Source organism: Sapajus apella, unplaced genomic scaffold, assembly GCF_009761245.1.
Source record: "Sapajus apella isolate SASKATOON/1434 unplaced genomic scaffold, GSC_monkey_1.0 scaffold55, whole genome shotgun sequence".
Taxonomy (NCBI): domain Eukaryota; kingdom Metazoa; phylum Chordata; class Mammalia; order Primates; family Cebidae; genus Sapajus; species Sapajus apella.
The window spans coordinates 14,835,126-14,848,022 of NW_022436995.1; the positions used below are offsets into that span (position 1 = coordinate 14,835,126).

Here is a 12,897-nt window from a genome sequence, read left to right on the forward strand (position 1 = left end):
ATGCCTGTAGTCCCAGCTACTCAAGACTGAGGCAGGAGAACCACTTGAACCTGGGAGGCAGAGGTTGCAGTGAGCTGAGATCGCGCCACCGCACTCCAGCCTGGGCAAGAGCGCAAGACTCCATCTCAAAAAATAACAGTAATAATAATAATGAACACCCATTAACTGATCACCCAATCCAAAAACCCAAAGGTTTAGAATGTATTATCTTACCCTTTTCTCTCCCTCATCCTCCCATCTGCCCTCCAAGAAGAAACCATCCTCTTGAAGTGTGTGTTTATTATCAAATAAATGCAAGACTATAGGTACCCAGAGAGGCAAGAAGGCTGGTAGATTCTTCAGCAGAAGTAGCTGTTTCTCCAGTCAAGCTGCAACTCTCTTGAGAGCAGCGTCTGGCTTCCTTTTTTGCTGCAGTGTGAGCGGCATGGGGCTGGCCACACCACATGGTCGGTGGAAGCTACTTGGGGCACCAAGAGCAGGAAAGGTGAGGCCTGAGTGCATGTCAGGAGGCACAACACGGATCCAGAATAGGGAAAGGGGCTTTCTGGTTCTAGCTCACTGCACCTGGCAGGTGACCGTGTGACTTCAACCCTGCCCTGTGACATCACACAATGTTGCCCAGGTGACCCAGCTAAGTGGAAAAGCTCACTGCTTTTCCAGGCCTGGGCAGAGAGAGGGCCCCCCATCTCTCCACCATCCTGGGGGTGCCAAGAGCCAATTGCCTCGTTGCTGACCCTGCCCAGCTGGCCATGGCTGGCAACCCCCAAGGCCCCTCCACCCACAGACCATCTTGCTGCTGAGAGATCGAGGACCTGTCCCACCTGCCCACCCTCCCCCTCCCCACCATTCAGACCCCAGGGCTGATGTGTGGCACCCCTGAGACCACAGTGACCTCCATACTGTCTGCTACCCGTAAGACTCCAAGACGCCCAGGCCAGCTGTCCGGGCAGGACTGATGCCTGATCACCCACTGATACCAGGTATGGTCCCAAGATTGTTAAGCAAGGCCAGACATCCCTGCCCTCAAGAGGATGGGATGGAAAAACAGAAAGGTGAGGCCAAGGACATGGGTCATGCACCTGCATGAATCCGTCCCTCCTCCCAAGGCCCTCCTTAAAAGTTATGTGTGCGCCTTAATTATGACAAAAGCTTCCCTTCTCTGGGTCTCAGTTTTCACAGCTGTGAAATGGTCCCTGTGGCTGTCCCAGGTTAGCTGCCCTATACTCTTGCGCCACGGGGGAGCTGGAATGCAGTGTGTGCTTGCAGATGTTGTCCATGCTGACCACCCGTACCTGGTGGTTCCTGCCATCCTGTTGCTGGGATCACATAGTCTCCGAGAGCCCACTGAGATGGTTCATTACACCCGTCCAATCGCTTCCAGGAGATTTCCAGGCTGCTGTCTTGGCAGCCCTGATGCCCCTACTGCCCCCAGGCTTCCTAGCCCTGGCCTTGATTTTCCGGGGCCTAGGCCCCTGCCCTGGAACACAGATGCTTGGGTCTCTGGAGAGAAGGGACTTTTGTGTTTTGTTCATTGCTGTATCCCCAGCACTCAGCACAGTGCCTGGCACATAGTAGGTGCTTAATAAAAAGCTGTGGCCCAGCAGCAGGACTCTGCCAGGAAAGGACTAGCATCTCAGTGCAATGAGATGCAAACAGTTCAACGCAAGAGAGCCCTTACCTTCCTCACTGGCAAGGCTGAGCCCCTGCCCTAGATGGTGTCATTCACCCACAGGGATGGCAGAAGGAGCTGAGACCAAAGGCACACAGGTACTTGCAAACTGGGAAACCCTCTTTGTGGTTACACTCAGGTTGAATAAGCCACATAGGTGGGGGTGCCCAGGCCCTAGTGTGATTTCCACTTTATTGCTCTGGAGTTTGATGTCTCTGGCTCCTGACATTCTCTGCCCACAGCTGGCCCCTCTCAGACTCCACCCTCCCTATTAAGCTTCTTTCTGTAATGCCACACACTCAGGACCAGGCACCAGGTTGACCTGGCACCCTAAGTGCCATCTGGTCCCCACGTGACCTATGGAGCTGGATTTGGGATCCAGGGAGTTGCGTGGGAGTCCTCAGGAGGAGCCAAGGTTGCTTTGATTGGTAGCTTTGAGAAGCACTTTTGATAGCTGGGTGGAATCGCCTGTCAGGTTGCCCATCATGTCCGGGCGCGGTGGCTCACGCATGTAATCCCAGCGCTGTGGGGATTCTGAGGCAGGAGTTTGAGACCAGCCTGGCCAACATAGAGAAACCCTGTCTCTACTACAAATACAAAAATTAGCAGGGTGTGGTGGCACACAGCTGCAATCCCGGTTTTTCAGGAGGCTGAGGCAGAGGAATTGCTTGAACCTGGGAGGCAGAGGTTGAAGTGAGTTGAGATCACGCCACTGCACTCCAGCCTGGGCAACAGAGTGAGACTCTGTCTCAAAAAAAAAAAAAAAGCTCATCATGTATATATAATATATATTCATGTTTCTTCTTTTGTGAATCCCCAGTTCGTGTTTTCTTAATTGAGGTGATGTTTGTAGGTTTCAGTGCTCTTTGTATATTGGCGATATTAATCCTTTTATGTATATATAGAGAGCAAACATTTTCTCCTTTTTTTCTTTTCTTTGTTTTGCAGGGCGTTTTTTACCATTATAGAAGCTGGTATAGATTTTTTAAAATGTAATCAAGCCCACCCTTTTTTAATGATTTCTGACTTTTGTGTCATCTTCGGGAAAGCTTCTCTGCTCCAAATACCGCAATTCCTCTTGCTGCCACCAATGGATGCTCAGGTTATGAGTTCCAGGGGGTATCCACTGTGGAGCAGAGAAGGGAGCCACATCCGAGGAGGCATGGTTAGAGCACCGCAGAGACAGCGGGAGTGTGGGTCACACCGACCCTGCTTCCAGTTCCAGCCCTGGCCCCAGTAGCTAAGCTGTGTGCTTTCACGCAGAGGGTTTGCTTTCTCTGAGTGTGCTTCCTCACCTGTAAAACAGCTTTCCCCTGGTCACAGGAACTCCCAGGAAGGTTTAGATGCTGAAACTGAAAGGAACCTGGGGGACCATTTTTAACTGAAAGTCCTGGGAAACTGCTGGGAAATAGCCCCACTGCAGTCAAATAAGTTGCCCACATGACAGATCTGGGCAGCCAGGCACCCTGCCTCCCAGCCCAGCCCCTCTCCAGCTGGTGTGGGTTTTCAGACACAGGGCCCTTCTAGAGGGCGGAACTGGGCTTCGCTCCCCAGGCCTCCCAGACTGCTGGAGGAGAGGGGTGGCAAGGGAGGCGTGGTGGAAGAGTTGGTCTCCTTCCATCTCTATCGCTGCCAGAACCAAGTTAAGCCCCCACCCCACCTTCGGGAGCTGAATTCAAGGGCCATTAACTCCTTCCTATGGTTTCTGCCTCTTCCTCCCACCGCTGCCCCTCCCCCCAGCACTCAGATTCAAAAATGCCCTAAGTGGTGGGCAGTCCTAGCTCCCCCAACACCTGCTGGCTAATCCTGGCCTACTGAGGGCAAGGCCACCTGTCTGGTTGGGTAAGGGCACTGGAGGTAGCAGCTTCTGGATCTGGGGGATGTGTATTCTCACCTCCTAATTAGTCATCTTGCTAGGCGAGGACCACAGCCTGCACCAGGCAAGCCGAGGGAAGGGAGGGAGCAAGGCACAGGGATGACAGTTCTGGAGTGAGACCCAGGGATTAGCGGTCCAGCAAAGAGAAGAGCTGGGGCAGAGGCACGGAAGGAGGAGGGAGCTTGGCGGGTGCGAGAATCAGCCAGGAGGCCAGTGTGGCTGGAGCGGAGTGACCCATAGGGCCCCATGGGACAAGATGAGGTCAGCTTTCTGGGTCAGCTCCTGGAGGGCCCCACGGGAACATTACCAGGCCCAGTGGAGTAGCTGAGAGTGCTGAGCTTTGGAATCAGGCCGACTTCGGTGCCCACAGCCCAGCCTCTCGTCCACTGGCTGTGTGGCCTTGGGCAGCTAAACTGGCCAAACCCCTGCCTGGAGAAGCTGCCTGCCGATCTCTGCACCCTAGCAGTGTTGGGTCGGTTAACTGAGAGTGAGCCTGAGAGGCTGACGGTGAGCACCCAGCTCTGCTCCCTGCCAAGAGGAGACATGAGTTTCCTCCCCAGAGCTCACCATGCCCCTACAGATGGGTTTGTGCTGCCTGAGACTTACAGGGGGATTTCCCCATCACCCCCAGTTCACTCCCCCTTGTGTAACTCGGTATGTGCATTTTCTGTTGTCTCATAAACCCTCCAGTGCAGGCCAGGGTAAGTGATGGGTTGAGGACGTTGGTTCTGATGCAAGACGCCTGTGAGGGAAGTGGGCAGATTCCCATCCAGACGTGGGAGGGTTGGCTGCCCTGGCCCCCCATCCCCATCCTGGCATCACCCTTGGCCCCAAGCCTCCCTGGCCCTGGGCCCAGCCTACCCAGCGGGCACATGCCTGCAGGCCTCACCAGGAGGCGCCAGCCTGGCAGCTGGCCTCATGCCCAGAGCTGAAGAACGAGCAGTTCTTGCCAAACTTCCTGCAAGCATTTTTCCCAGAAGGGAAGGCTGTCCCCAAGGGGGAGGCACAGAGGAGGTAGAGGAGGAGCCAGTGCGACTCCTGGCTGGGTCTGCAGGTGCCTAATTGGGCTCTGGGGCTGCCAGGGAGTCAGTGAGAACCTTGGACAATGGTGGTGCTCCTGGGCCCTCACTTGTGTGACCCTAGGGAGCTCGTGACTCCTAGGCCCTGTGACAGGGCCTGTACCCTCATAGCAAAAAGGGGAATCCATGAAGGAACATTAATCACCCCCCCCAGCTCACTGCAGGAACTTCAGGCACAGTAACCACGGAAAGGCTGAATCACAAACCATTCCAGGCATTCCCATTGGCCAGGTGGGAAACTCAAGGCTCAGAGAGGTGGGGCAGAGAGGTAGGGCCAGAGCTGAGCTGAAACCTAGGTCTTTTCTTCCTTCCTTCCTTCCTTCCTTCCTTCCTTCCTTCCTTCCTTCCTTCCTTCCTTCCTTCCTTCCTTCCTTCCCTCATTCTTCCTTCCTTCCTTCCTTCCCTCATTCTTCCTTCTTTCCTTCCTTCCTTCTTTTTTTTGGATGGAGTCTCAGTCTATCACTCAGGCTGGAGTGCAATCTCAGCTCACTGCAACTTCTGCCTCCCCGGTTCAAGTGATTCTTCTGCCTCCCCAGTTCAAGTGATTCTTCTGCCTCAGCCTCCCGAGTGGCTGGGACTACAAGCTCGTGCCACCACACCCGGTTTACTTTTGTTTTCTTAGTAGAGACGGGGTTTCACCATCTTGACCAGGCTGGTCTCAAACTCCCAGCCTCAAGTGATCCACCTGCCTCGGCCTCCCAAAGTGCTGGGATTACAGGCATGAGCCACCACACCCAGCTGCGCTGAAACCTAGGTCTTTTGCCCTGGGGCTGCCAGCCTTGCTCCTGTGCCACTAAATCAGGAGAGCAAGGCTTCGGGGGAGTGGGGGGTCATGGTGGTGGGCAATGAGGGTGGATATGGGAGGAAGCTGCCTACCCAGGAGGGCAAGGAGCAGCACTCTGGCTGTGCCCCATCCCTTACCTCCAGGCAGGGGCATCTTCCCCTCCTGAAGGAAGGGAAGGAGGAGGGGCAACCTTCATCAACACCTCTGCAGATGGTGACAGGCTCTGCTGGGTCCTGGAGGAGGGTAGGGGTGGCCTCCTCAGTCAGAGGAAGGAGGGGGGTCTCTCTGCAGGACTGGCACTTCTGACCTGGGGGGCATGTATTCTCACCTCCTAATTAGTCATCTTGCTAGGCAAGGACCACAGCCTGCACCAGGCAGGCTGAGGGATGACAGCTCTGGGGTGACACCCAGGGAGGAGCTGTCCAGGCTGAGAGAACAGCTGGGGAGAGGCCGGGAGGGAAGAGGAAGCTCGTGGGTATGAGAAACAGCCGGGAGGCCAGTGTGGCTGCAGCAGAGTGACCCACAGGGCTCTATGGGACAAGAGGAGGTCAGTTTTCTGGGCCAGCTCCTGGAGGGTCCCATGGGCCATTGCTAGGCTCTGAGAGAAGCAGCAGGCTACTCCAGGGTTCTGAGCAGAGGAGAGAGAGGGTCCAGACCAATCTGTAAAGGCTCACTCTTGCTGCTGTGTGAGATCGGATGGGGTGGAGGGAGAGCTGGATAGGAAATGAGAAAGCCGTCAGAGGCGAGTCGGGAAGTGCGGGTGTCTGGGAGGGACCTGAGTGCTGACCCGAGGATGCCGAGAAGGGGTCAGAGTCCAGAAATGGTTTGAAGGCGGAGCTGACAGGATCTGCTGAGGAACTGCATAAGGGATGGAAGAGGGAGAGAGCGAAGAATCAGGAAGGACTCCAAGATGTGGGGCTTGAAAAACTAGAACAGATCGCCATTAACTCATTAAGGAGTTGGGGCAGACAGCAGGAGGAAGGGTTCGAAGAGGAGGCAAGAGCTTGTTAGCTGTGAGAGGCCAGTAGACCCCTAGAGGAGCTGTTGAGGGGGTGTGTGGCTCCGATTTGTGGGCACCCCACACTGTCATGAGAAATGGATGAAATAATGTCCCTAAAACTCCTCAGGGCAGGGCAGAGACTCAGGCACTGTCCCCTTTTCTTACCCTCTGCCTGAGGTTTCCAGGAGCCAGCAGGGGTGGTGCGGTGCCCAGGACCCCCAGGCTCAAGGTAGGAGCAGAGCAGGTTCCAGGTAGGCCAGTCCAAGCCCTCATCTCCCCACTGGTGAAACTGACTCTCAGAGCATGGCTGGCTTTGGTAGCCGGTGTGGCGAGAGGCAAAGCTGGTTTAAACCTGCTCTCCTGACCATCAGGGCTCTTCAGGAGCTAGCCCATTCTGAGCCAGGGACTCAGCCTGCCGGGGCTGCCATCAAAGCCAAAGTCCGTCCAGGGCCCAGATCCTTGCTTCTGTCTGGGCCTCAATCTCCCCTCTGTGTAATAGGACATTGTTAACCCCATCCACCAAGGCCTGCCCTGGAATGCAGGGTCTGACAGGCTGAGCTTGCCAGAGACGTGGGACAGCCTCCCAGTGGCCCCTCAGGACTCCACCACCACCCTGAGGAGGTCCACTGCTCATCTCCCAGGACCAGGAATGCCCCTCTATGGCCCCTCACATCAGCTGGAGGGACAAAGGGTAGGGAGGCCTCCTGCCAAAGGAGGCCTACCAAGGATTAATCTGGGTCAGATTAACTGGGAGTGGACAGTCAGCCAGCCGGCCTCCTCTCTGCTGCCTTCCCTGACTGGCTCAGCCGGCCAGGGCTCTGTCTCTTCTCAGCAATTCATCACAATGGTCCTTTGGGCCGTGGAGCCATGAGTTACCGAGCAGCTGTGTCCCCGCATGGGGCAACTGGCGCAGGAGGCCCTGGCATGGGCAGGCACCTCCTCCTCCCCAGTCCGCAAATTTCCCTAGGTAGAAGACAGGTGGGGCATCTGGGACGGACACATGTATTCACCTCCATGTAATGCGCGGAGCGCCCCCGAGGCGTGGAGAAGCTTTGTAAGCTATAAAGCGCGGTGCACAGGAAGGACCTGAGGTGACGGGTGGGCTGAGGCGAGGTTACGGGACAGACTGAAGAAGGTGGCCCATTGCTGGAACTGAAAATGCAGGTGGGATTTAGGAATTACAGGTGAGGGTACTTGCTAAAGCCAAGGCTTAGAAGTAGGACCGGACTTGAAAGGTGAGGCGGCCTGTCTTATCCTGGATCCAGGCCTAGGGGAGAGGCTGAGAGGCACTGAGGGATGTGGGATGGGGACAGAAGTAGGGAGAAAATGGGGCCAAGCGACTGCCCTGCAGAGTGGGTGGAGGGGTGACAGAGGGAGGCAGGCACTTGATGGGAGCTGTGAGGGGGGCTAGATGTTAGAGGGTGGCAGTGAAGGGAGGTGCTGCAGCAGAAGAGGCCACTCAGGGCCAGGCGCAGAGACTCACACCTGTGATCCCAGCAATTCGGGAGGCCAAGGCGGGTGGATCACCCGAGGTCAGGAGTTCGAGACCAGCCTGGTCAACATGGTGAAACCCTGTCTCTACTAAAAATACAAATATTAGCAGGACGTGGTGGCACATGGCTGTAATCCCAGTTACTGCGGAGGCTGAGGCAGGACAATCTCTTGGACTCGGGAGACAGAGGCTGCAGTGAGCTGAGATGGCACCACTGCACTCCAGCCTGGGTGATAGAGTCAGACTCTGTTTAAAAAAAAAAAAAGAAAAAGTAAAAAAAGAGGTCACTCATCCTTGGCTCTCCCCACAGAACACTGAAGGCCCAGAGGAGCCCCTGGTCGCCTCCCAGAGCATGGAACCGGAAATCGGTCACCTGTCTTCCTCTAACAAGGAGACCATCATGGTCACCCTCCATGGGGCTACCAACCTGCCTGCCTGCAAGGATGGCTCTGAGCCGTGGCCCTATGTGGTGTTGTAAGTAGCTGGGTGAGAGTGGGGGCAGGGGATGGGTTGGGGCTGTGAGCAGAAACAGGGGGACAGCTATTTGGGTTATGACCACCCAAAGGCCCAGGACGGGGACTGTCATACCCAGAGAGGAAAAGCCGAGTATGACTCACAGAGGCGCTGTGAGCACTGCCTGGCATATCTGCCGCTGCATGGGAAGCTGCTCACCGGGGCTGGGCAAGGCCGGGTGCCAAGGAATCAGAGCGTCACCCCCCACCCCACAGCAGCCGGGCAGGGATTGGCCACAGCTCAGCTGCAGTGGGGCAGGGCCCTCTCATGCAGAGGCCTGGGCTGGGCTCATGGGGGTGATGGTCAGATTGGGGAAGGGGAAGATTTGGGGCCTGCCTCTTTTGACTTCTGGGTGCCCCACCCCATCATGCCCAGCCCTGGGGTAGGGTCCTCATAGCCACCCTCCCCTCCCCTCCTTCTCCAGCCACTTCTGTCAGGGGGACTCCCTTAGCTCTGGGCCTTTAATGCACCGCACACGCATCCTCCAGCCAGCTGCTGTCAGGGTACACACTTCTCCAGCCTGGTGCCAAGGCCTGATACGCCACGTCTATGCCCACCTCACGGGTCTCACTTCTCCCAGAAAGGCACCAAGGGCAACACAGTCTCCATTCAGCCAACCTTCACTGGGATCACTGGACGTCTGCTCAATCTTTACTATACAGCACCCTCCAAGGAGCATGTGGCCCCTAGATCTCTACAGACAGATGGTGGGAGCCGTGGTGGTGTCCCACCAAGCCACCCTATACTTCCCCAACCCCACCAATGCCAGCACCATTCAGTTCCTGCCAAGAGTCTGTTGCCCACATTTCTTTTAGGGAAGCGCCTGACTGCCCCAGCCCTCTTACCAATGCCTGCCGAAATCCTCCCTTGAAAGCCTCCTCCTCCAGGCAGCCACCAGAGTTCAGCTCTCCCTCCTCTGGTGCTCCAAGTAGAGGTGACCCTGGTTTGAAGTAAGCTTTATATCAGTATGGTTTATGCGCTCCTCTGGAGCTCCCTGAGGACAGATCTCCTCCTCCATTTCCCCCAACAATGCACCCAACATAGGCCTGAGCCCAAACTTAGGAGTGACTGAGGCCAACACCTGGTTACTATGACAAGTCTCGTCCCTCCAGTCCCCCACGGTGAGACCAACAGGTGAAACACTTGCCTCAAAAGCCCCATTTGTGCCAGCCCAGCTCCTCGGCCCTCCCTCCCCCAACTCCATTTCCTTGGTGAGGGAAGGGCAGGTGGAGGGAGCAGGCTTGGCAAGGAGGCTGGTTTCTAGCGGGGGAGCCAGCCTTCTCCGCTCAGCTATTTCCATAAACCAATTATCGCCGATCATCTCGGGAGATTGAGGCCCTGCCTGTCACCAATCCAGCCTGGGCGGCGGGGCGGGGAGCTGGGTGGCCGCGTGGCTCTTAGGCAGGCACCGCGACCTGGCCATCACCCGGTTGCCATAGGAACGCGCGGCTGGCGCCTAGGCGACCTGAGCCTGGGTGGGGGTGCAGAGAGCGGGGCACACCCTGAGTCTGCCTGCTCCCTCCCAGTGGCTGCGGCACGTGGGGCGAGAGAGAGGGTAGGGACGGAGAAGGCGGGGAAGGGGGAGGGGAGAGCAGGTCGCCACACCCTCTCCAGCTGGGAGCAGCTCCGGGGCGGGGCTGCAGCCCGCCTCCTAGGGCTCCAGACAGGCGGAGCTGCCACCAGCTCGAGGTGGTGCTAATGAGATGCAAATGAAAGGAGAAGGAAAGGCTTCTGGGAATGAAAGCCCAGCTGTCGGGACCTGAAAGGGGCTTTCAGTGGTCGCCCCCAGCCCCAAGCAGGAACCCCAGAGGGAGGATCCAGACCCTCAGAGACCATAGATCCTGGAAAGGGTTTTCTATCCCTGCGCATCTAATTCCAAATACACAAGTAACAAAGCATAAAATAAGCATAAGAAAGTTCACTGAAGTTTTTGTTTTGTTCGTGATGAATATTTCAAAGCTTTTAAATATATATATATTTATTTGTAAAGACTTAAATGTAAGACCTGCAATTGCGAAACCCCTACAAGGAAACACAGGGGAAAGGCTCCTTTACATTGATCTTGGCAATTAATCTTTGGCTACGACACTGGAAGTACAGGCAGCAAAAGCAAAAATAGTGAGACTGCATCAAACTAGAAAGTTTGTAAAGGGAATAATCCTCAAGATGAAAGGCAACCTATGGTATGGGAGAAAATATTTGCAAACCATATATCTGATAGGAGTTAATATGTGAGGAATTCATACAACTCAATAGCAAAAAAAACAAATCACCCAATTTAAAAATGAGGAAAAGGCCAGGCACAGTGGCTCAATCCCAACACTTTGGGAGGCCAAGTTGGGTGGATCACCTGAGGTCGGGAGTTGGAGACCAGCCTGACCAACATGGAGAAACCTCATCTCTACTGAAAATACAAAATTAGCCGGGAGTGGTGGCGCATGCTTGTAATCCCAGCTACCTGGGAAACTGAGGCAGGAGAATCACTTGAACTTGGGAGTCGGAGGTTGCGGTGAGCCAAGATCACACCACTGCAATCCAGCCTGCACAACAAGAGCAAACGCCTCAAAAAAAAAAAAAAAAAAAAAAAAAAAGAGAGAGAGAGAGAAAGACCTGAATAGACATTTTTCCAGCAAAGAAATACAAATGGCCAATAGGCATGTGAAAAGGTGCGCATCACTAACCATCAGGGAAATGCAAATCAAAGCCACAATGAGATACCACCTCACACCTGTTAGGATGGCGGTTCTCAAAACACAAGAGATAAGTGTTGGTGAAGGTGTGGAGAAAAGAGCGCCCTTGTACACCGTTGGTGGGACTGTGCAGTAAAATGGTGCAGCCATTATGGAAAACAGTATGGAGGTTCTTCAAAAAATTGAAAATAAAACTACCGTATGATCCAGCAGTCTCACTACTGGTTATATATCTAAAGGAAACAAAATCAGTATCTTGAAAAGATATCTGGCCAGGCGCAGTGGCTCATGCCTGTAATCCCAGCACTTTGGGAGACTGAAGCAGGAGAATCACAAGGTCAGGAGTTTGAGACCAGCCTGGCCAGTATGGTGAAACCCTGTCTGTACTAAAAATACAAAAATTAGCTGGGCATGGTAGCAGGCACCTGTAGTCCCAGCTACCCGGGAGGCTGAAGCAGGAGAATTACTTGAACCTGGGAGGCAGAGGTTGCAGTGAGCCGAGATCGCACAAGTGCACTCCAGCCTGGGCAACAGAGGGAGACTCTGTACAAAAAAAAAAAAAAAAAAAGAAAGAAAGAAAGAAAGAGGAAGGAAGGAAGGAAGGAAGGAAGGAAGGAAGGAAGGAAAAGAAAGGATACCTGGGTCAGGTGCAGTGGCTTATGCCTGTAATCTCAGCACTTTGGGAGGCTGAAGCAGGTGGATCACTTGAGGTCAAGAGTATCCCTATATTCATTGCAGAATTATTCACAATAGCCAAGATATAGGATCAACCTAAGTGTCTGTTGATGAATGAATGGATAAAGAAAATGTCATACACACACACACACACACACACATCCTATACATGTATTTGTATATACTTATGTCATATATGCACACACACAATTATGTATTGTATACATATATATCCAGATATATACAACACACACACAGTGGAGTATTATTCGGCCATAAAAGGGAGGATACCCTGCCATTTGTGACAATGCAGATAAGCCTGGAGGACATTATGCTAAGTGAAATAAACCAGACAGAAAGATAAATACTGCATAATCTCACCTAATGGAATCTAAGCTGAACTCATGGATGCAGAGTGTAGCATGGTGGCTATCGGGGGCTGGGGATGAGAGAATTTAGGAAATATTGCTCCAAGGGTACAAACTCTCAGTTTTGGGATGAGTAATTCTGGGATCTAATATGCAGCAGGTGACGTTAGTTAATGATACTATATTGTGGCTGGGCACAGTGGCTCACGCCCGTAATCCCAACACTTTGGGAGGCCAAGGTGGGCAGATCATCTGAGGTCAGGAGTTTGAGAGCAGCCTGGCCACCATGGTGAAACCCCATCTCTACCAAAAATGCAGAAATTAGCCTGGCGTGGTGGCGGGTGCCTGTAATCCCAGCTAATTGGGAGGCTGAGGCAGGAGAATCACTTGAACCTGGGAGTTGGAGTTTGCAGTGAGCCGAGATTGCGCCACTGTACTCTAGCCTGGGCAACAGAGTGAGACTCCGTCTGAAAAAAAAAACAAAAAAACTATATTGTATATTTACAATGTGCTAAGAGTAGATTTTAAGTGTTTTCACCACATACACAAAAGGTAACTATGTGAACTGATGGAGGTGGTAATTCACCTGGTCATGCCAAGCACTGCAGGAAGTCCGTATATATAATTTTACATTCTTTCCAAGCATTTTTTCCCATCTTTTTGCTGCCAGTTTTCTGGTACCCTGAGCTTAGTCTCCTGGCTTGCTTTCCTGCCCTCTCCCACCCCATCTCCTCTCACCTGAGGTTGGCAG

At 53.9% G+C, this 12,897-nt stretch overlaps 1 protein-coding gene across 1 annotated transcript in view; it reads left to right on the forward strand.

Annotated features, from left to right (window-relative positions):
• The first annotated feature begins 1,031 nt into the window (after positions 1–1,031).
• Positions 1,032–12,897, forward strand: part of LOC116527673 (coiled-coil domain-containing protein 33-like) — a 54,700-nt gene continuing 42,834 nt past the window's right edge. The window contains exons 1-2 of the mRNA XM_032244814.1: positions 1,032–1,052; positions 8,211–8,374. Of these exons, the coding sequence (XP_032100705.1) occupies positions 1,032–1,052; positions 8,211–8,374 (185 nt within the window). The remainder of the gene's footprint in view (positions 1,053–8,210; positions 8,375–12,897) is intronic.